We start from the raw sequence: 21,347 nt of genomic DNA on the forward strand, positions 1-21,347 counted from the left end.
TCCCATTGAAAGTCATACTGTTGGTGGAAGTCGCTACATAATTACTCCAGGTGACACCTTTGGAATTCTCTACCCCAGAGGGCTGTGGATGCTCAGTCATTGAGTATACTCAAGACGGAGATCGATAGATTTTTGGATACTAAAGGAATCAGGGGATATGGGGATAGGGCGAGAAGGTGGAGTTGAGGTAGATCAGCCATGATCTTATTGAATGGTGGAGCATGCTCGAAGGGCCGAATGGCCTACTCCTGCTCCTATTTATGTAACTTTAATTGAGAATTTGTACATATATACATCCATAGATAAATACATGCTGTAAACAAATTACAGCACAAAATCTATTAGTTTATGGTGTCATCTGAACCTATAAAAACATACAGATGAACAGATTAGATTTGTGCCGTAAAAATTCATTGACATATGTATCGTTATTTATAAGATGAAATTTGTTCCTTTTTCCCATTTCCAATTCTCTCCACTCACGTGGTGTTGACTTTAATATGATCCAGTTCCAGACAGCATAGTTAGCCTTGGCTCAGTGGGAGGCACCTCACCTCTGAGTCAAAAGGTTCAAGTCCCACTCAAGAGACTTGAGCACAAAAATCTAGGCTGACACTCCAGTGGAGTGCTGCACTGTCGGAGATGCCGTCTGCTCTCTCAGGTGGACGCAAGAGATCCCACTGCACTATTTTGAAGAAGAGCAGGGGCATTCTCCCGTGTCCTGGTCAATATTTATCCCTCAATCAACATCACAAAAACAGATTATCCGATCATGATCACATTGCTGTTTGTGAGCGGAATTGGCTGCTGCGTTTCCTACATTACAACAGTGACTACACTTCAAAAAGTACTTCATTGGCTGTAAAGCACTTTGAGACATCTTAAGGTTGTGATAGCTCGCAGTCCGACTGGGAGGAGGGGAGCCGGGCATGGCAGCCAGAGGTCGGATCGTGAGCGGGAGAAGCAGGCCACCACACATGGAGCTGGCAACAGTGACGAGGAGGACGGAGTGGCTGAGGGAAATCGTGCTCCCACTGCCACTGGATGCCATTGAATTGACTTTCTGAACACGGCGCTGTTAAGAATAGCTGACGTGTCCCTACGGGGAGTAAGCATTCCATTGTACTTGTACTGGTTACATATATGGCAAATAAAATTGAATTGAATATAAATGCAAGTCTTTTTTTAAACTCTCTAGTACTTAATTTCCATTATTCATGCATCGGTTGGCTATTGACTATTGGCAGGCTATTTGACTACAAGAGGCATCAAATCCAGCCCAATGCTGCCCTTACCTGGCTACTACACAAACACGTTCCAGCTGTGGTCGGTGAGCATCAATCGGGCGCAGGACTGTGGTTATTTCCCTTTCCAACCCAAGAATGCTGAGGCCAGCTGTAGCATCCTTCATGCTACGCCAGCTGAGATCAGTTAACTCCCAAGTAATAATACTTGAATGATTTATTCACTTGCCATAAACCAGTGGTCTTACCCATGGCCTTGACATTAATCCTCTAAATAATCCTGATGGAATATGAATGAGGAGCTGTCCTGGTTCCAGATACTTGCTCAGTTTAACAATTCAATAAATCATCCCAGTTAGAATTGAAATAAAACCCTTCAATAGCCTACTTGTGTTAATTCAAGGTCTACATTTTCTCTATTAACTAGCTAAAAGGATCAGTATTGAGCAATGGACTACCCATGATGCAAGTATACAGGCCCAGCTTCTTTTGATTGTACAATGCTCACAAAATTCTTGGTTCTAGCTAGATGGATCATAACACTGGCTTCTCAACACTCTCCCAATAACTATTCCATGTGTAGAGATCAGTTGTCAAACATTTGTAGAATCTACATCATGATAAATGTATACGCGTAGACAAAGTAAACTATGATAGCTCATTGTTGAAAAGTCTACCAATACATAATGACCATAAGATACTGAAGCTATCAGTGCCTATAACTGTATCCAGGCAGAAGCCAAAACAAAATGATTATAGTTTGACAAGACCATTACAACTCTGCTTCACTTAGGCTTGACACAGTAAATTATCTTTTGCCTCAAATGAAAATTCACACGCCTACAAATTAAGTTTAGAAAAATGAGAGGTGGAGTTGAGGTAGATCAGAGGTGATCTCATTGAAACATACAAAATTCTTACAGGACTTGACAGATGTAGGGAGGATGTTTCCCCTGACTGGGGAGTCTAGAACCAGGGGTCACAGTCTCAAAATAAGGGGTCGGCTATTTAGAACTGGGATGGGGAGAAATTTCTTCACTAGGTTTGTGAATCTTTGGAATTCTCTACCCCAGAGAGCTGTGGATTATCAGTCATTGAGTATATTCAAGACAGAGATCAATAAGATTATGGGAACCAAGGGATATGGAGATAGAGCATGAAGGTGGAGTTGAGGTGAAAGATCAGCCATGATCTTATTGCATGGCAGAGCAGGCTCAAAGGGCCGAATAGCCTACTCCTGTTCCCGTTTCTTATGTTCTTAAATTGGCATATTTCCTTTCATCACATGGAAACTTCAGTAGAATTTCTGGGACAGGCCAGCACTTGTACTGCCAAAGAATATGAAACAGCACCAAGGACAATTATATCTCCAGAATTTCACACCCATTCCCCCCTGCCAACACCAGTTAATCCAAAGCACAGCTGTAAATGTATCCTCTTGGCAGCTACACTTGAAGACATGTGCCAAAAACCAAACTATAGGTATGCAAACTTACAGCCAAACATTTTAAGGGTTTTAAAAATCTAATTTACATTACTTGCTACACTAGTGCAGAGCCTGTGAAAGTTTGCCATTAAAACCAAAAGACCATTATATTCATTTAAAGTTCAAATTTTATCTGGGCCAGGAGACTGGGCTTTAACCCGAGTCACTAGTGAGTGCAGGAAATTGGAAGCTAACCATTTTAAAGTTGTAGGTGTACAGCTCAATGATCACATACCGATTGGAATATGAAATATTGGATTTAGATTTCACAAATTGGCACTTTAGTGAGCCATTGGAAGACTTTCCAATTATCAACATAAAGCTGAAGTCAGCAATGGGAATCAGGCTCTAAAATACAGCCTCGATGCACCATATAGAATAAATGTGCATATAAAATACATACTGCAGTTGGTATTGTAGGCTCTGGCTCAACATGAACACTCAGTTGAAATCCCAGGGCAAAGCCATTTGGCGTGAACTTTCCTTTTTTTCTTTTAAAGGGCTAGTAGAGGTCAGGTATTGAGAAATATCAGCTTACTTTCTTTGCAGGAGTAACTGCTGAATTACCATTTAGGTAGTTGCCCATGTTAGCGTAGCCAGGGCTGGCACCATATTTACAACACCCCAATCCCACAACTAGCCCGCACTCAATGTCTAGGCATGTAGAATGGCTCTTTGAGCAGGGTACTGGAAGGCACCTGCAGAATTGTATCAATGAACACCTTCAGGTGAAATAGTAAACTATCCTCGGAATTCTGAAACAGTACTATCTGCAACACATGAAGGTTACTTCAATGTGCAAGACCAGATCCAATGAGAAGAGCATTCCTAAATTCTTGCTCAGAAAAGTGTGGATGCTACTGAAACATGAATAAAGACTGCAATCATTTACACGGTCAATTTTATTTTTAGTTACAGTAATTTAAAAAGAGCAGACCGGCTGGATGAAGTGATTTAGTCCCATCAGTATGGAATGATACTAAGTGTACAGAGAATGATTGTGGTCACTTAACATGGTCACTTCACAACCCAAACCAGCAGAAAGATACCAGATGGGCCCCCATAAATAGGTGCAATTTGACAAGTCCATGAATGTACAAGATATTTTACAAGTACAACACTGGTTCACACAACATTGATGTCTGTGACCATTTAGACAATCTTCTTGAATTCATCGTACAAGACCAGCACAAAAGCACCTCCCATGCCTCTGAGCACATTGGACCAGGCACCCTTGAAGAAAGCAGCGCCACCCTCATCCCGAAGAATCTTCTTCCAGCAGTCAATTGTTCCTTTGTACATGATATCAGCTGAAAGCAGAAAAACAATTATCTTGGCCACCTCTTTCTAAAATGAACTTTGGAAATTTCAATTTAAGTGTTTCCCCAACAATCAAATGTTACTCTGGTGTGCCTAATGGGGAAGCAAAGCTTAGAAGCTACTTGCAATATCCCACATTGCACATCTGTAAAGAGAATCAATACTATTCCTCACCCCATGTAACTCATCATGCAACAATGGAGCAACATGAGCACCTTCCCAAAATATACTGCCAGTATTACTAAATGGGAGTGTACTTTGAACAAAGAACTCTGCCTAGACCTTCCTTTGGGCCTCCCATAAATGTTAACTTTTTGTCCTGCCACTTGGACTGGACAGCAAAGAAGCTGCATCCGTCTGTACCTATTATAGGTGCTAATAGAGAACGAAGGATGTAATATTGAAGATGCCATCCAGTTCAATTGATAGCTACCCTCAGGGCATTCTACTGCTGTTCATGTCCAGGTATCCACCATCAACCTACCTCCTTTCCGACCAGACTGCATCATCATACGACGACGTACAGTGTCAAATGGGTAGGATGTCACACCAGCAACTGCAGTTACAGTCTGAGCGATCATCCAACTGACCACAATGTGGGTGTTATGCGGATCTGGGAGCATTCCTGGGTTGGTTTTGTGGGGGGGGGGGGGGGGGGGGGGGGGGAAAAGAAAGAGAGAGAGAGAGGAGAGAAAGGTGGCAACACATTAGAAATTTTAAAAATGCAACTCATGTCATGAATACATGAACAAGAAGTTTCAATGCTTACCTTTAGCAGTATCGTAGATGCCAAAGTATGCAGCTCTGTAAATGATGATGCCTTGTACAGACACATTGAAGCCCTGGTACAGCCCTCGAAGGCCATCTGACTTGAAGATCTTGGTAAGACAGTTACCCAATCCAGAGAACTCTCTCTCTGCCGAAGACTTCCCAACATCAGCAGCCAGACGTGTTCGGGCAAAATCAAGGGGATAGACAAAGCAGAGAGATGTAGCACCAGCAGCACCACCGGAAGCCAAGTTACCAGCGAAGTAACGCCAGAACTGTCTCTTGTCAATGCCGCCAAGGAAAAACTGTTTGTACACATCTTTGAAAGCAAAGTTGAGAGCCTGGGTGGGGAAGTATCTGATCACATTGGCCAAATTACCACGCCAGAAGGACATGAAACCTTGCTCTTTCGGGATGCGTACAACACAGTCTATGATCCCTTTGTATTGCATGTCTACTGTTATCTGCTTGCTTGCATGTTGCACCTGTAATGAGAGAAAACAAGTTAGCTGGATCATCACAGTGGTCATTCAATTAAAATCAAATCCAGTTACACACCCATGGCCTAGGAGTGAAATACCCAAACTGATGCTACAGAAACAAGACCAACCTTCACCTCTGCCAGCTGCACTAGAACCCAAAGTCAGCTGCTGCAATAAGACATCCTGAAAGATCAAATGAGCGTCTCCGTCCAAGCCTGTGTTGTAGGCTGTTTGGGGGGGGGTCCAAGGATAAGTGACTGACCTGTACCCCACAATCACATACATCAAAGGCCCATCCATCCACAAGCACCAAGGTGACCCCGATACAAAAAAAACCATGACATCCTCTTCTGCACCGAGTGGAAGATGCGCTTTAGTAGGAATCAGACGAGCATTAAACTAGTTCACAAGAGCATCGCGTTAAGCCGTTGCAATGGGCTCGTTCTTCAAGATGACCTTTGGGTACTGAGGTCACACGGTCACACTGTGGAGTGTTGAAAGGGTCAGAGCTGCACTCGGCTATTGAGACTCGCGGAAAAGCCACTGGCGCACCACCAGCGGGAAATCCTGGCGTAACCTCGGCCTCAACACAGGCAGCGAGAGACTGCAGTCACCGCGCCAAATACCAAAGGCTGCCTTGCAGTAAAACACCTCCTGGGAGGGACAGGGGTATATAAGCTTGGCAAATATGTCAGTAAAAAAAGGGGGCAAAAACTGGACAACATCCATCTAAAATGGGAATGATCTCTGCCGGCTCTTGCCGGTTTCCGCAATGTTAGGGAATGGCGGCATCCACATGTGCTGAATGGTTTTGGGGAAAAGCTTGGTGCGGGGGGATAGCTCGGCTTCCTCCTGTAGCTTCACCTTGGCCGTCCCCTTCTCGTTACTGCCCAGAAAAAAAAATACAAAAAAAAACCTCCCCGGGCTTATAGTTTTCCCCCAATCGGGTAGAGGGATTATTGGGAAACATTCCCCCTCCACCGAATCCCCAATCCCAGTTTCGGATGCAGTGGGGGAGAGGATGCGACCAATGCAAGAAGGGCTTCCTCCAGCATCACCTCCAACACTCGGCCTTGGCAAACAGGCCGCGCTCCTTCTCCTTGTCACGACCTTGATTGCCTTGCAAGTCGCATTTTTGCATGCAGTTTAATTTTTCCCCCCTCCTCCTCCCCTCCAAAAAAAAAGTACACGTCGACTCAGCTGACCCCAAAATTAAAAATGTCCATTTGCATTAATGTTGTACAGATGTTCCCAGTACCCTCCCTGACTTAGTCACTCTTTCTGGGAGGGCGGGGGAAAGAGAGGAAGCTCCATTTTACATTTGCTCAAGACTTTGGCCAAATGCAAAAGGAAGAGCAAAAAAAGTCAACCCCGATCGCAACCAAACTTCGATTCTCATTGACAAGCACGATGATCGCAGCCGCCGGGTTAACCAGCAGTTTGCATTAGCAATGCGGCAAGAGCCAACAGCCGCAACTTGCACGAAATGCTCGAAGGAAGAGGCCGCTCCGGCAGAACCCGTTACCTGCAGCAGAAGCTTCACTCTCTCGATGGGAGCCACCGCCGTCTTGGAAATAGCAGCAGCCACACCGCCAGCCAGGAAATCCTTGGCGAAATTTACAAGCCACTCGGACGTCATTTCGTTGTATTTTTTTTGCCTCGTTATCTTAAATGCTTGTGGGGAAGAGAGGGGGGCCGGGGGTTGCTTTTAATGCAAGTGCAAAAAAATTGCTACTTTGAAAGCACTGCCGGCGCCGATGAAATGGCCGATTTTGCAGCGGAAGTGCAGCTTTAAAGCAGCGCAGCTACCGCGAGAGCGCGGCCAGCGTCACCCGGGGCGCGGCCGCCTCGCCGTCTGATTGGCCCGGCCGCGCCGCTCCTCGCCGTCTGATTGGACCGGCCGCGCCGCTCCTCGCCGTCTGATTGGCCCGGCCGCGCCGCTCTTCGCCGTCTGATTGGCCCGGCCGCTCCTCGCCGTCTGATTGGCCCGGCCGCGCCGTTCCTCGCCGTCTGATTGGCCAGGCCGCGCCGCTCCTCGCCGCCTGATTGGCCCGGCCGCGCCGCTCCTCGCCGTCTGATTGGCCCGGCCGCGCCGCTCCTCGCCGTCTGATTGGCCCGGCCGCGCCGCTCCTCGCCGTCTGATTGGCCCGGCTGCGCCGTTCCTCGCCGCCTGATTGGCCCGGCCGCGCCGCTCCTCGCCGTCTGATTGGCCCGGCCGCGCCGCTCCTCGCCGTCTGATTGGCCCGGCCGCGCCGCTCCTCGCCGTCTGATTGGCCCGGCCGCGCCGTTCCTCGCCGTCTGATTGGCCAGGCCGCGCCGCTCCTCGCCCGGGAGCTGCCGCCAGCTGATCCATTGTCCCGGGGGGGGGGGGGCGGCGCGCGAGGTTACTGAGTAGCCAAGTGCAGCAACTCCGCTACAGTGACACTCTCTGCAGTTCAACTTCGCCACAATGTTATCGTTGTTGAGAAGACTCCAATATATATAGAAAAATAAATTTAAAAACTATTCGGGGAGAGAAGGGTAGCAGTTCCACATCCAAAAGTCTTGAAGGTCACATTGCGACTAGGTTGCATTTTCCTCATGCCCTTTTATATCTTCTTCAAACATTTCCAAGTTAATGCCAAAGCATTGCCCATAATTTAGTGATTTTAAAATAGTAATCTAATCAAGGTGCATTAAGTGCAAGAAGGAAATGAGAGTCGCCTCCATTCTTCACTTTGCAGGCTCTGGATCATAGAATGGTTACAGCACAGAAAGAGGCCATTGGGCCCGTCGAGCCCGGGCCGGCTCTCTGCAAGAGCACTGCGGCTAGTCCCCCTCCCCATTCCCCAGTAGTCCTGCAATTTTTTTTTCTCTTCAGGTACTTATCCAATTCCCTTTTGAAAGCCGTGATTGAATCTGCCTCCACCACCCTTTCAGGCCATGCATTCCAGATCCTAACCTCTTCTTTCCCTGCGTAAAAAAGTTTTCCCTCATGTCGCCTTTGGTTCTTCTGCCAATCACCTTAAATCTGGTTTTCAACCCTTCCACCAATGGGAACAGTTTCTCTCTATCTACTCTGTCTAGACCCCTCATGATTTTGAAAATAGAATAGATTTCGGCTTTTTAAACTTTTTTTTAAAGTTTAACAGTGCAAGTGGGGATTTCTTCTGTTTTAAGTTTTTTTATGCTAGTAGTGACTGAATGTTGACCGCTAATGTGTTCGTGTGATTATAATTAGCCTACTGGGTCAAGCTGTGTAAGTAGTGCCCAAGACATGCACCAGCCTCTTCCACACCATTGGCCCAGATTTTGCGCTGGTAATGACGGCAAAACTGTCAGCATTCGCCGTCATTACCCCGATGAAACTGACCGCAACTTCAGGATTTAGGGCATGCACAGATAAACGCAAAAATCTGGAAGTTGCAGTTAGTCATTTCCTACTCCACCACAGGTTGTGCTGGGGAACTCCCCAGAGCCGGCAATCACTTCACATCACTTCAACTGACAAAAACTTCCCCTTTTACGATGGGAATCGGGGGAAAACTCTCCACTGGCTGGAGTCATACTTAGCACAAAGGAAGATGGTTGTGGTTGTTGAAGGTCAATCATCACAGCCCCAGGACATCGCTGCAGGAGTTCCTCAGGGCAGTGTCCTAGGCCCAACCATCTTCAGCTGCTTCATCAATTACTTTCCCTCCACAATAAAGTCAGAAGTGGAGATGTTCACTGATGAATGCCCAGTGTTCAGGTCCATTCTAAACTCCTCAGATAATGAAGCAGTCCATGCCCACATGTAACAAGACCTGGATGACATACAGGCTTGGGCTGATAAGTGGCAGGTAACATTCATGCCGTACCAGTGCCCGACAATGTCTACCTCCAACAAGAGAGAGTCTAGCCACCTCCGATTGACATTCAACGGAATTACCATCACCGAATCCCCTACCATCAACATCCTGGGGGGTCACCATTGACCAGAAACGTAATTGGATCAGCCACAAAAATACTGTGGCTACAAGAGCAGGTCAGAGGCTAGGTATTCTGCAGTGAGTGACACACCTCCTGACTCCCCAAAGCCTTTCCACCATCTACAAGGCACAAGTCAGGAGTATGATGGAATACTCTCCACTTGCCTGGGTGAGTGCAGCTCCAACAACACTTAAGAAGCTCGACACCATCCAGGACAAAGCAGCCCGCTTTATTGGCACCCCATCCACCACCTTAAACATTCACTTCTTTCACCACCGGCGTACCATGGCTGCAGTATATACTATCTACAAGATGCACTGCAGCAACTCGCCAAGGCTTCTTTGACAGCACCTCCCAAACCGACGACCTCTACCATCTAGAAGGACAAGGGCAGCAGGCGCATGGGAATACCACCAGCTGCAAGTTCCCCTCAAAGTCACACACCATCCTGACTTGGAAATCCATCGCCATTCCTTCATCATTACTGAGGAACTCCCTCCCCAACAGCACTGTGGGAGTACCTTCACCACAAGGACTGCAGCAATTCAAGAAGGTGGCTCACTACCACCTTCTCAAGGGCAGTTAGGGACGAGCAATAAATGCTGGCCTTGCCAGCGACACCCACATCCGAGGAATGGATTTTTAAAAAATCGTTGTTAAAAATCCCCAAAAATGTTAAGGCCTGTTGAAAGAGGTGTAACTGGGTTTTTGACGACATACTGACTGCTGAACAACCATTCTGGCCCTGAAAAACTCATTTTATATTTGTGGAATGTCAAGTTTTTCCATTAATTTGATTAAGTTTCTAATATAATATATTTTTTAAAGTTTGTTTATGATATTTCATCTTTTACCTTAATCCTATGTGTACGTCCCAATCTTTATTTTGCTCTCTGTAAAATTTATCAAAAGTAAATTATAATCAGTGCATTTTACTTCCTGATTTGTTGTCTTCTTCAATATGATTGGCTGCTAGGCCAGCTTGATGACATCACTGTTGCTGGACACTGGTGATTCGGTTGATTTGGCCCCATATTCAAACTAAGGTCGGGAGAGCTGAAACTCACACCATAGAGATCGATCCGCCACTGACTAAATTTTTAGTTAAATGCTGTTCCTTGTACCTAGGTGATGTCAGCTTCTGAGCAGTCCTTATCAACAGTGCTCTGTTAAGTTATTCTTGGTCTTTCACCTTTCCTTTTTCCATTTGAGCGTTATTGGAATTCTTATGGCTCAGTTGATAGCACTCTTACCTCTGAGTCAGAAAGTTGTGGGTTTGAGACCCACTTCAGGACTTTAAAGTTAAATCAATACTAACACTTTATTGTAGTGCAGATGAATGTTGCACTGGGTGCCGTTGTTCAGATGAGATGTTTGTTAAAGATCCTATGGTATTAAGGTGTCATCCTTGGATAGTGGCAGTGCCCTTGCATGTGAGTCAGAAGGTTGTGAGTTTAAACCCTGGAGACTTGAGCACATAATCTAGGATGTCACTTCAGTGCAGCACTGAGGGAATGCTGCACTGCCAGAGGTGCCATCTTTTAGATGAGATGCTAAATTGAGGCCCTACTTCTCAGGGGGACTTAAATATGTATGACACTATTCACAGAAGAGCAGGTGAGTTGTCCTGGCCAATATTTATCCTTCAGCCAACAACACTTTTTGGCTTTTCCTTTTCCTAACACTCCAACAGTACTTCTTTGGCTGTGAAGTATTTTGGGATGTCCAGAGGTCACGGAAGGTGCTATATAAATGCAAATCGTTCCTTCTTTGAAAAAGAGCAGAGAGTTCTCTTAGTGTCCTGGTCATTATTCCTTCCTCAACCAACACCACCAAAAGCAATTTACCTGGTCATTTATCCCAATTTGTAGGTTCTTTCTGTTTGTGAAATGGCTGGCACATTTGGCTACTTAAATATCCATTATTGATGTCAAAATCATCAATCTTTCTGTAATGATATTTACACAGAAGAATTAATGATTGTGGTATTATTGCTGAAAGGTAATCAAAATAAATTGTAATTGATTGTCAGAAAATGCTATGATTAGCACATCTATATATTAAGAATCATGTGTATAATGTGCATTTTGTCCATAAACATTACTTCCTGTACTGCTTTTTATGCCAACATTCACAAAGGAAACTGCTTATATAAACACTTTATGATAGGATTTTTAACGTAAGCATTTAATAATGGAAAAACCGTAAGTAAACATTCCAATATCAGTTTGTTGATGCAGCAATAGAAGCTTTGAAAGTGATTTTCCCATGTTACAGCAGTGACTACACTTCAAAAAAGTACTTCATTGGCTGTAAAGCGCTTTGGGACGTCTGGTGGTCGTGAAAGGCGCTATATAAATGCAAGTCTTTTTTTAGTCAAAAATATAATTTCTGCCATTTTGTTCTCTAATTAACAGAAATTTCGACTGTCCAAAATAAGGTTTTAATCAAAATTAAAGTTGTCTTTTGTGTCTTTTAACACCATCATTAAAGTTTTTACTTGAAGGCCTAGAATGGTGACTCTATTGACTGAAGAACATAAGAACATAAGAAATAGGAGCAGGAGAAGGCCATTTGGCCCTTTGGGCCTGCTCAGCCATTTAATAAGGTCATGGCTGATCTTCTACCTCATCTCCACTTTCCTGCACTATCCCCATATCCATTGATTCCCTTAATATTCAAAAATCTATCGATTTCTGTCTTGAATATACTCAACGACTGAGCCTCAACAGCCCTCTAGGGTAGAGAATTCCAAAGATTCACCACCCTCTGAGTGAAGAAATTTCTCATCTCAGTCCTAAATGGCCAACCCCTTATTCTGAGACTGTGACCCCTGGTTCTAGACTCCCCGGCCAGATGAAACATCCTCCCTGCATCTATCCTGTCAAGTCCTGTAAGAATTTTGTATGTTTCAATGAGATCACCTCTCATTCTTCTAAACTCTAGAGAATATAGGCCTAGTCTACTCAATCTCTCCTCATAAGACAATCCCCCCATCCCAGGAACCAGTCTGGTGAACCTTCGTTGCACTCCCTCTATGGCAAGTATATCCTTCCTTAGGTAAGGAGACCAAAACTGTACACAATACTCCAGGTGTGGTCTCACCAGGGCCCTATATAATTGCAGTAAGACGTCTTTACTCTTATACTCAAATCCTCTTGTAATAAAGGTCAACATACCATTTGCTTTCCTAATTGCTTGCTGTACCTGCATGTTAACTTTCAGTGATTCATGTACAAGGACACCCAGGTCCCACTGAACACCAACATTTCCCAATCTTTCACCATTTAAAAAATACTCTGCTTTTCTATTTTTCCTACCAAAGTGGATAACTTCACATTTCTCCACATTATATTCCATTTGCCATGTTCTTGCCCACTCACTTAGCCTGTCTATATCCCCTTGAAGCCTCCTTGTATCCTCCTCACAACTTACATTCCCACCCAGCTTTGTGTCATCAGCAAACATGGATATATTACATTTGGTCCCCTCATCCAAATCATTGATGTAGATTGTAAATAGCTGAGGCCCAAGCACTGATCCTTGTGGTACCCCACTAGTTACAGCCTGCCAACCCGAATATGATCCATTTATTCCTACTCTCTGTTTTCTGTCCATTAACCAATCCTCAATCCATGCTAGTATATTACCCCCAATCCCATGAGCCCTAATTTTGTTTAATAACCTCTTGTGTGGCACATTATCAAATGCCTTCTGAAAATCCAAATACACCACATCCACTGGTTCCCCCTTATCTATTCTGTTAGTTACAACCTCAAAAAACTCCAACAGATTTGTCAAACATGATTTCTCTTTCATAAATCCGTGTTGACTCTGCCTAATCCTATTATTATTTCCTAAGTGCCCTGTTACCACGTCCTTAATAATAGATTCTAGCATATTACTGATGTCAGGCTAACTGTGTTCACCGTTTTCTCTCTCCCTCCTTTCTTAAATAGTGCAGTTACTTTTGCCACCTTCCAATCTGCGGGGGCCGTTCTAGAATCTATGGAATTTTGGAAAATGACAACCAAGGTATCCACTATCTCTATAGCCACCTCTTTCAAAACCCTAGGATGTAGGCCATCAGGCCTAGGAGATTTATCGGCTTTCAGTCCCATTAATTCCTCCAGTACTATTTTTTTACTAATGTTAATTTCTTTCAGTTCCTCATTCTCGCTAGAGCTTTGGTTCTCCATTATATCTGTGAAGTTTTTTGCGTCTTCTTCCGTGAAGACAGACGCAAAGTATTTGTTTAATTTTTCTGCCATTTCCTTATTCCCCATTATAACTTCTCTTGTCTCAGCCTGTAAGGGACCCACATTTACTTTTGCTAATCTTTTCCTTTTTACAAAACTATAGAAACTTTTACAGTCTGTTTTTATGACTCTCACTAGTTTACTCTCATATTCTATTTTCCCTTCCTTTATCAATTTCTTGGTCCTCCTTTGCTGAATTCTAAAATCCTCCCAATCCTCAGGTTTACTACTCTTTTTGACAAAATTATAAGCCTCTTCCTTTAATCTAATACTATCTTTAACTTCTCTTGTTAGCCACAGTTGGACCACTTTTCCTGTGGGGTTTTTGTGCCTTAAAGGAATGTATATTTGTTGTAAATTATGTATTCATTCTTTAAATGCTAGCCATTGCTTGTCTACCATCATACCTTTTAATGTAGTTCCCCAATCTACCATAGCCAACTCGCCTCTCATACCTACATGGTTTGCTTTGTTTAGATTTAAGACCCTAGTTTCGGATTTAACTAAATCACTTTCAAACTCAATGTAAAATTCTATCATATTATGGTCACTCTTCCCTAAAGGCCCCTTTACTGCAGGGTTATTAATTAACCCTTTCTTATTGCACAATACTAGATCTAAAATAGCCTGTTCCCTAGTTGGTTCCTCAACATACTGATCTAGAAAACTATCTTGCATACATTCCATGAATTTGCCCTCCACACTATTACTGCAAATTTGGTTTGCCCAGTCTATATGTAGATTAAAGTCCCCCATGATTACTGTATTACCCTTGTTACATGTGCCTCTAATTTCCTGATTTTTACTCTGCCCTACATTACAACTACTGTTTGGGGGCCTATAAACAACTCCCACCAATGTTTTCTGCCCCTTGCTGTTTCTTAGCTTCACCCAAACTGATTCTACTTCTTGATTTTTGGAGCTAAGATCCTTTCTCTCTACTGTCTTTATCCCATCCTTTATTATCGGGGCTACCCCTCCTCCTTTTCCATTTTGCCTATCTCTTCTAAAAGTTAAGTATCCTGGAATATTTAGTTCCCAACCGTGGCCTCTTTGCAACCACATCTCCGCTATGGCTATTAGATCAAACCTGTTCATTTCTATCTGCGCTATTAGTTCATCTATTTTGTTGCCAATGCTTCGCGCATTCAGATACAGTGCCTTTAGCTTTGACTTATTTCTATTTTTCCCTGATGTCACCTTAGTCACTGATGCCTTATTACCTTTGTTACTCTCTCTGTCCCTTCCTGACCCACTCTGCTTATTTTTACCCAAAACTCTACTCTGCGTCGACATTTCTCTCGCTGCATTTAAATTAACTCTTTCCTGAATCCTCCCCTGGCAGATATCCACAGCCTGAGAATGTGCACAATATCCTAGGAGGTACCACTGAGCTAGCCAAAGGACGGAAAGCATCTTGCTGAGGCTCAAACAAAACTTAATGGTCTGTTTCTCAAAATAATTTGAAGAAAAATTAGAGGACAAATTTCAAAAGCTTTATTCCGGTAAAATTACTATTGAGCATATATTTTCAATGTGCGTACTGTGCTGCAGTGGCATGACATAGAGGTTTCTTCCTATAAAAGCAGTTCTCATTTCTTGTGGCTAATAACCTGGGCAGAAACAATCATGTAGGCCTGAAACTGACTGCCGATGATGTCACTGGATAAGCACTTAATGGGGGCAAAGTTCATCTTGGGTGGCAGTGGTGACAGTGACTCAGTAGCCCGTATTACACTCCATCCAAATTTCCCACTGAATTCACCCCCAATTTGTTTATATGATGTTCCTCTGTCTTCTATTTCAATGCAGGTGTTACCCCATTTATTTATAGTCACACTTGGTAGTAATTTCTAGGCTGTAACCAGTTCACCTGATAAGAACATACGAACATAAGAAATAGGAGCAGGAGTCGGCCATTTCACCCTTCGAGCCTGCTCCACCATTCAATAAGATCATGGCTGATCTTCTACCTCATCTCCACCTTCCCGCCCTATCCCCATATCCCTTGATTCCCTTAATATTCAAAAATCTATCGATCTCTGTCTTGAATATACTCAACGACTGAGCCTCCACAGCCACAGGGGTAGAGAATTCCAAAGATTCACCACCCTCCGAGTGAAGAAATTTCTCCTCACATTTTCCTAAATTTCCCACATTACAACAGTGACTCCACTTCAAAAGTACTTCATTGACTGTAATGCGCTTTGAGACATCCGGTGGTTTTGAAAGGCGCTATATATATGCAAGTCTTTCTTTCTTTCTCATCTCAGTCCTAAATGGCCGACCCCTTATTCTGAGACTGTGACCCCTGGATCTAGACTCCCCAGCCAGGGGAAACATCCTCCCTGCATCTACCCCGTCAAGCCCTGTAAGAATTTTGTATGTTTCAATGAAATCACCTCTCATTCTTCTAAACTCTAGAGACTGAGATGAGGAGGAACTACTTCACTCAGAAGGTGGTAGGTCCATGGAATATGCTGCCCCAAAAAGCTGTAGATGCTACATCATTACATAAATTTAAAACAGAAATAGACAGTTTCCTAGAAGTAAAGGGAATTAAGGGTTACGGGGAGCGGGCAGGAATTTGGACATGAGTCTAGGTTCAGATCGGACATGGCCCTGTGGGTAGCGGAGCGGGCCTAGGGGCCTTGTAGCCTGATCCTGCTCCTATTTCGTGTGTCTAATTCTGTTAGATTCAGGAGATGGTTCTGTGATAGTAGATTGGCGGTTAGGATCAGATCAGCCATGATCTTATTGAATGGCGGAGCAGGCTCGAGGGGCCGATTGGCCTACTCCTGCTCCTATTTCTTATGTTCTTATGTAATATAGGCCTAGTCTACTCAATCTCTCCTCATAGGACAATCCCTCCATCCCAGGAACCAGTCTGGTGAACCTTCGTTGCACTCTCTCTATGGCAAGTATATCCTTCCTTAGGTAAGGAGACCAAAACTGTACACAATACTCCAGGTGTGGTCTCACCAGGACCCTATATAATTGCAGTAAGACGTCTTTACTCTTATACTCAAATCCTCTTGTAATAAAGGCCAACATACCATTTGTTTTCCTAATTGCTTGCTGTACCTGCATGTTAACTTTCAGTGATTCTTGTACAAGGATACCCAGGTCCCTCTGAACACCAACATTTCCCAATCTCTCACTATTTAAAAATACTCTGCTTTTCTATTTTTCCTACCAAAGAGGATAACTTCACAATTCTCCACATTATATTCCATTTGCCATATTCTTGCCCACTCACTTAGCTTGTCTATATCTCCTTGAAGCCTCTTTGCATCCTCCTCACAACTTACATTCCCACCCAGCTTTGTATCATCAGCAAACTTGGATATATTACATTTGGTCCCCTCATCCAAATCATTGAGGTAGATTGTGAATAGCTGAGGCCCAAGCACTGATCCTTGTGGTACCCCACTAGTTACAGCCAGCCAACCTGAAAACCAATGCATCCATGATTTCTATAGCCACCTCTTTCAAAACCTTTAGATGCGGGCCATCAGGTCCAGAGGATTTATCGGCTTTCAGTCCCATTATTTTCTCCAGTACTATTTTTTTACTAATCTTAATTTCTTTCATTTCCTCATCCTCGCTGATGTAACAATGTAATCTTACACATTCCTCTCATAAAAGCAACAGTACGAATGCCTTTTCTAAATAATTCCATCTCCCTCCCCTTTCTCTGCAGTCCCAAAGGTAAGGAAACAGGAGGGAATTAAATTCTTATCAATGGGATCTCCCTTCCTACAATGTTCTGCCAGTAAACAAGGAATCAGAGGGTTAGAATAGATCACAAAGAGCTGTTGATACCATTACCTCACCCACAGCCCCAGTGGAAACAAAACAGGTGATAACCAAACCAAAGGAGAGAACGAAACAGAACAAAAAGAAAGTATTAAAACCCAGAAAGGTAACATATAAACTGAAAGATCAAAACCCACTAGATGGTAGCATAGCAAATCATAAACCTGGTCACACATAAGATTAAAAATACACCCAAACCAGACAAACTGAGAAACCACGAAAACAACCAGACTGAACAACTAGTTCTGTCATAGCAGAGGAATGATGTTTGTGTGTTACCAAGGAGATAACGCTGTATCGTTGTAACGTGACGGTCGCTGTGCTTGTTTAAACCATGTAATGTAGCCCAGCCCTGAAACTGAAAAGTGACAAAAGAGCTTAAAAAATGATGATAGCTGCTTTTACACTGCACTTTGAGTCAGTGTTAACGCCAGTGACTCCTGCAGTCTGGGGTTTCATGTGACTGGTACCACATTGCTGGATCTGTTAAACTCCACCGCCAGCTGCACCAGGCAGCAAACAGGTTCCCTGCCGGCCCAAGTTAATGAATCCAGCCTGTGTACAGCAGGGTTTCCATTGGCTGTGCTAGACCAGTGAGTCATGAACCAATGGTGTAAATACTCATCTGAGGCCAGTATAAAAGCAACTAATAAGGTAGAAGACCATTGCCCTCCTCAGATGGATTAGCAGGTAAAAGAACCTAATGGTATAAGAACAAACCTGGTCTGCACTGAGTTAGCAGATCTCAGTTCAGCTGACTGCAAAAATGTTGTTGTGGGCCTCAGTGTCCGTGTCCTTGGGTGAGGGAAGGGAAAAAAATCAGCCAGGGTTCATCAAACTGGATCACTTTCCGGGGAGATCTCTGGAAGGTATTTTCGTGTAGCTATCTGGTGAGTACAGGATTGGGGTCAGCATTGATTTCCTTCCCCCCCCCTACCCCATGGTAACATAACCTACCATGATTTCTTGCACTATGGAACTACACCCCAGCACAGGTCACCGGACAGGAATGAAGATAATTTGTGGAAAATATAAGAAACACAAACAACATTAGAATGTGGGAATGAGATAATGGCCTAGAAATTCAGTGGGCTGCGCCACCAGTCAGCGCCCAAAGAGGGCACTCAGTGGGTTTTGCGCCACTGGCCACGTCTCCCGCGAAATTTAGTGGGGCGCTAATGGCAGCGTTAGCCGGTAGCGCTGCGCCGCCACCGATGACGTCATCAGTGTGTGCTCCGCTACCGTCCCGATCGCCAAATTTGGTAGCGCCCCCCGCTGTAACGCCGGTCGCAATTTGCGACCAGTTCAGGGGAGCCTACCTGCGGCGGTAGAGGCGCTGAGGTGCGGGGCGGCCATTTTTTTTGCTGGCCGCCTGCCAGCACCTCTTCGCGCAGCCGTCCCCGGCCTCCTGATCTCAGATCACGCTGCAGCAGGCCCCTCCCCTTTAAGAAGGGGAGGAAGGCCTGCAGTACCGCAGCGCGCCGTGCCGCAGCGTGTGGCGCTGCGGCACGTTGTGCTGCGATTTTCAGTTGCAGCGCCCCAAGACGGATGCGGGGCGTCTCGAGTAGCGCCGCGCTTCCGTTTGGGGCGCTCAAACTGAATTTCCGGCGGGCGCTCGCGGCTCCTTCCGGGGCGGTACTTCCGGCGCCCTGGCGAGACTGGCACCCCAAACGGGCCGCCACCGAATTTCTAGGCCAATGTCTTTCAGCCTACCTGTCTCACACTGCCATTCAGATAATGTTTTAGGACCATTTAAAAAAATTATTTTCTGTTCCGAACCCATACAGATCTTCTCTCTGGTTCCACTGGGGGTAGTTCAGCAATTGTGATAGTGCCCGTTGGTGCTGAATTTCCTGTTTCTATAAAGGGGCTGATGATGATGTGCCGATGCAACTCTAATTTTACTGCAGGCATAAATGTGCAGGTAAGTGCAAAGTCTCGACTGTGACACTCTGGCCAGGGCTTCCCTCGATATCAAAGGAGGGCTCGTACTAGCACTGGTGAAAGCACAATGATGGACAGTGTGGCCGAGAGATCGGTTCACCTATGGCCAAACACAATGCGAAAAATCCTAATCAAATGCCACCGACAAGGCTCAAGTCAGGAGTGCGATGGAATATTCACTGCTCACCTGCATGGTACAGGGGAAAGGATGGCAAAAGGTAGCACAGGTAAATGAATGGGAATTTTTTTGTAATTCATTGGATGTGGGTGTCACTGGCAAGGCCAACATTTATTGCCCATCCCGAATTGCCCTTAACTGAGTGGCTTGCTAGGCCATTTCAGAGGGCAGTTAAGAGTCAACCACATTGCTGTGGGTCTGGAGTCACATATAGGCCAGACCGGGTAAGGACGGTAGATTTCCTTCCCTAAAGGACATTAGTGAACCAGCTGGGTTTTTACAATAATCTGGTCGTTTCATGGTCACCATTACTGGCACTTTTTATTCCAGATTAATGTATTAACTGAATTTAAATTCCCCAGCTGCCATAGTGGGATTTGAACTCATATTCTCTTGGTTTATTAGTCCAGGCCTCTGGGTTACTAGACCAGTAACATAACCACTATGCTAACATTCCTCCCTGTTGTTTTCAAAAGATTTCGAATGATCTTAAAATTAGTGTCATGTGCCTCCTAGTGGATGGCTAAAATATCCAAAGGTACATCCCAGAGTGGAGGGGAGGGGTGGCAACAGTGGGAGTGGGGGTGGGGCGCGATCGTGAATACTGTGGTGTCAGGGGAGTTCCGCAGCAACATCTTTGGAAATTTTGGAAAAAAAAACTTTAGTTGGCTTTGCTTAGGCCAGTGACACCGGAGGAATCCTGAGTGGATCAGGGATCGGGCCTGAGTGTGGTAGGCTCAATGTCTGGCCCACTCACCGCCGACCAATTCTGTCAAGTGGCCTAAGACAGGTATTTGGCCCCTCATTTACATACATAAGAGACCTAACTCCTGTTTCAGGTGGCTGTTTCAGGACGGACGACTTCCAGGCAACCTTGGGGTGTAGGCTATTGGTCCCCGAAATTGGGCCTCATTGCGCCCATTGTATGCCCGCAAAACAGGGGTCACAATGTCCAATTTCCACCCCAATAAGTCTGACCAAAACACAAATAACTAGAAATTAGAGGAGCCCCTGTCATCAGATGAGTCACAGAATCTTCAAAATTTACAGCAAAGAAGGAGGCCATTTGACCCCTTGTGTCTGTGCCAGTCGAAAAAGAGCATTCCAGCCTCTCACTTTCCAGCTCCTGGTCCGTAGCCCTGTAGGTTACAGTGCTTCAAGTGCATATCCAAGTATTTTTTAAATGTGATGTGTGTTCTGCCTCTACCACTCTTTCAGGCAGTGAATTCCAGCCCCCCACCAGCCTCTGGGAGAAAAAAGTTCTCCTCAACTCCCCTCTAATCATTCTACCAATTACTTTAAATCTGTGCCTCCTGGTTATTGACCTCTCTGCTAAGGGAAATAGGTCCTTCCTATCCACTCTATCTAGGCCTCTCATAATTTTATACACCTCAGTCAAGTCTCCCCTCAGCCTCCTCTGTTCCAAAGAAAACAATCCCAGCCTATCCAATCTTTCCTCATGGCTAAAATTCCCCAGCCCAGGCAACATCCTCGTAAATCTCCTCTGCACCCTCTCTAGTGCGATCACATCCTTCCTGTAATGTGGTGACCAGAACTGTACGCAGTACTCTAGCTGTGGCCTAACTAGTATTTTATACAGTTCAAGCATAATCTCCCTGCTCCTCTATTCAGTGCCTCTATGAGAACTTTATATTTATGTATAAAATTCTGATCCATATGTAATACAATAGGAATGAATGAGATTCTACCCTTAGACCAGAGTTATGTTTTTGGTGAGGTTGACTACAGACGGTATACATTATAGAAACAGTTATTACATAGAATCGTAGAATTTTATCGCACAGAAACAGACCATTTGGCCCAGCAAGTCTACCTGGGCCTTTTTCTCCACATGAGCCAATCCTGTTCGCTCTCCATACTCTTTAGCATTTTTTT

At 44.7% G+C, this 21,347-nt stretch overlaps 1 protein-coding gene across 2 annotated transcripts in view; it reads right to left on the bottom strand.

Moving 5' to 3' along the window:
- Positions 1 to 3,614: 3,614 nt before the first annotated feature.
- Positions 3,615 to 21,347, bottom strand: part of slc25a5 (solute carrier family 25 member 5) — a 57,809-nt gene continuing 40,076 nt past the window's right edge. Inside the window, exons 1-4 of one of the 2 annotated variants that reach the window (XM_086001245.1) lie at positions 6,826 to 7,071; positions 4,820 to 5,303; positions 4,535 to 4,675; positions 3,615 to 4,040 (exon numbers count right to left, since the gene is read on the bottom strand). In XM_086001245.1, the coding sequence (XP_085857371.1) occupies positions 3,883 to 4,040; positions 4,535 to 4,675; positions 4,820 to 5,303; positions 6,826 to 6,939 (897 nt within the window). In that variant the 5' untranslated portion in view covers positions 6,940 to 7,071 and the 3' untranslated portion in view covers positions 3,615 to 3,882. Of the gene's footprint in view, positions 4,041 to 4,534; positions 4,676 to 4,819; positions 5,304 to 6,825; positions 7,072 to 21,347 lie in introns of those variants that run through there. The other variant, XM_086001254.1, reaches the window with a different exon arrangement.

This window comes from Somniosus microcephalus, chromosome 1 (genome assembly GCF_052327205.1).
Source record: "Somniosus microcephalus isolate GS21.2 chromosome 1, FLI_Smic_1.0, whole genome shotgun sequence".
NCBI lineage: Eukaryota > Metazoa > Chordata > Chondrichthyes > Squaliformes > Somniosidae > Somniosus > Somniosus microcephalus.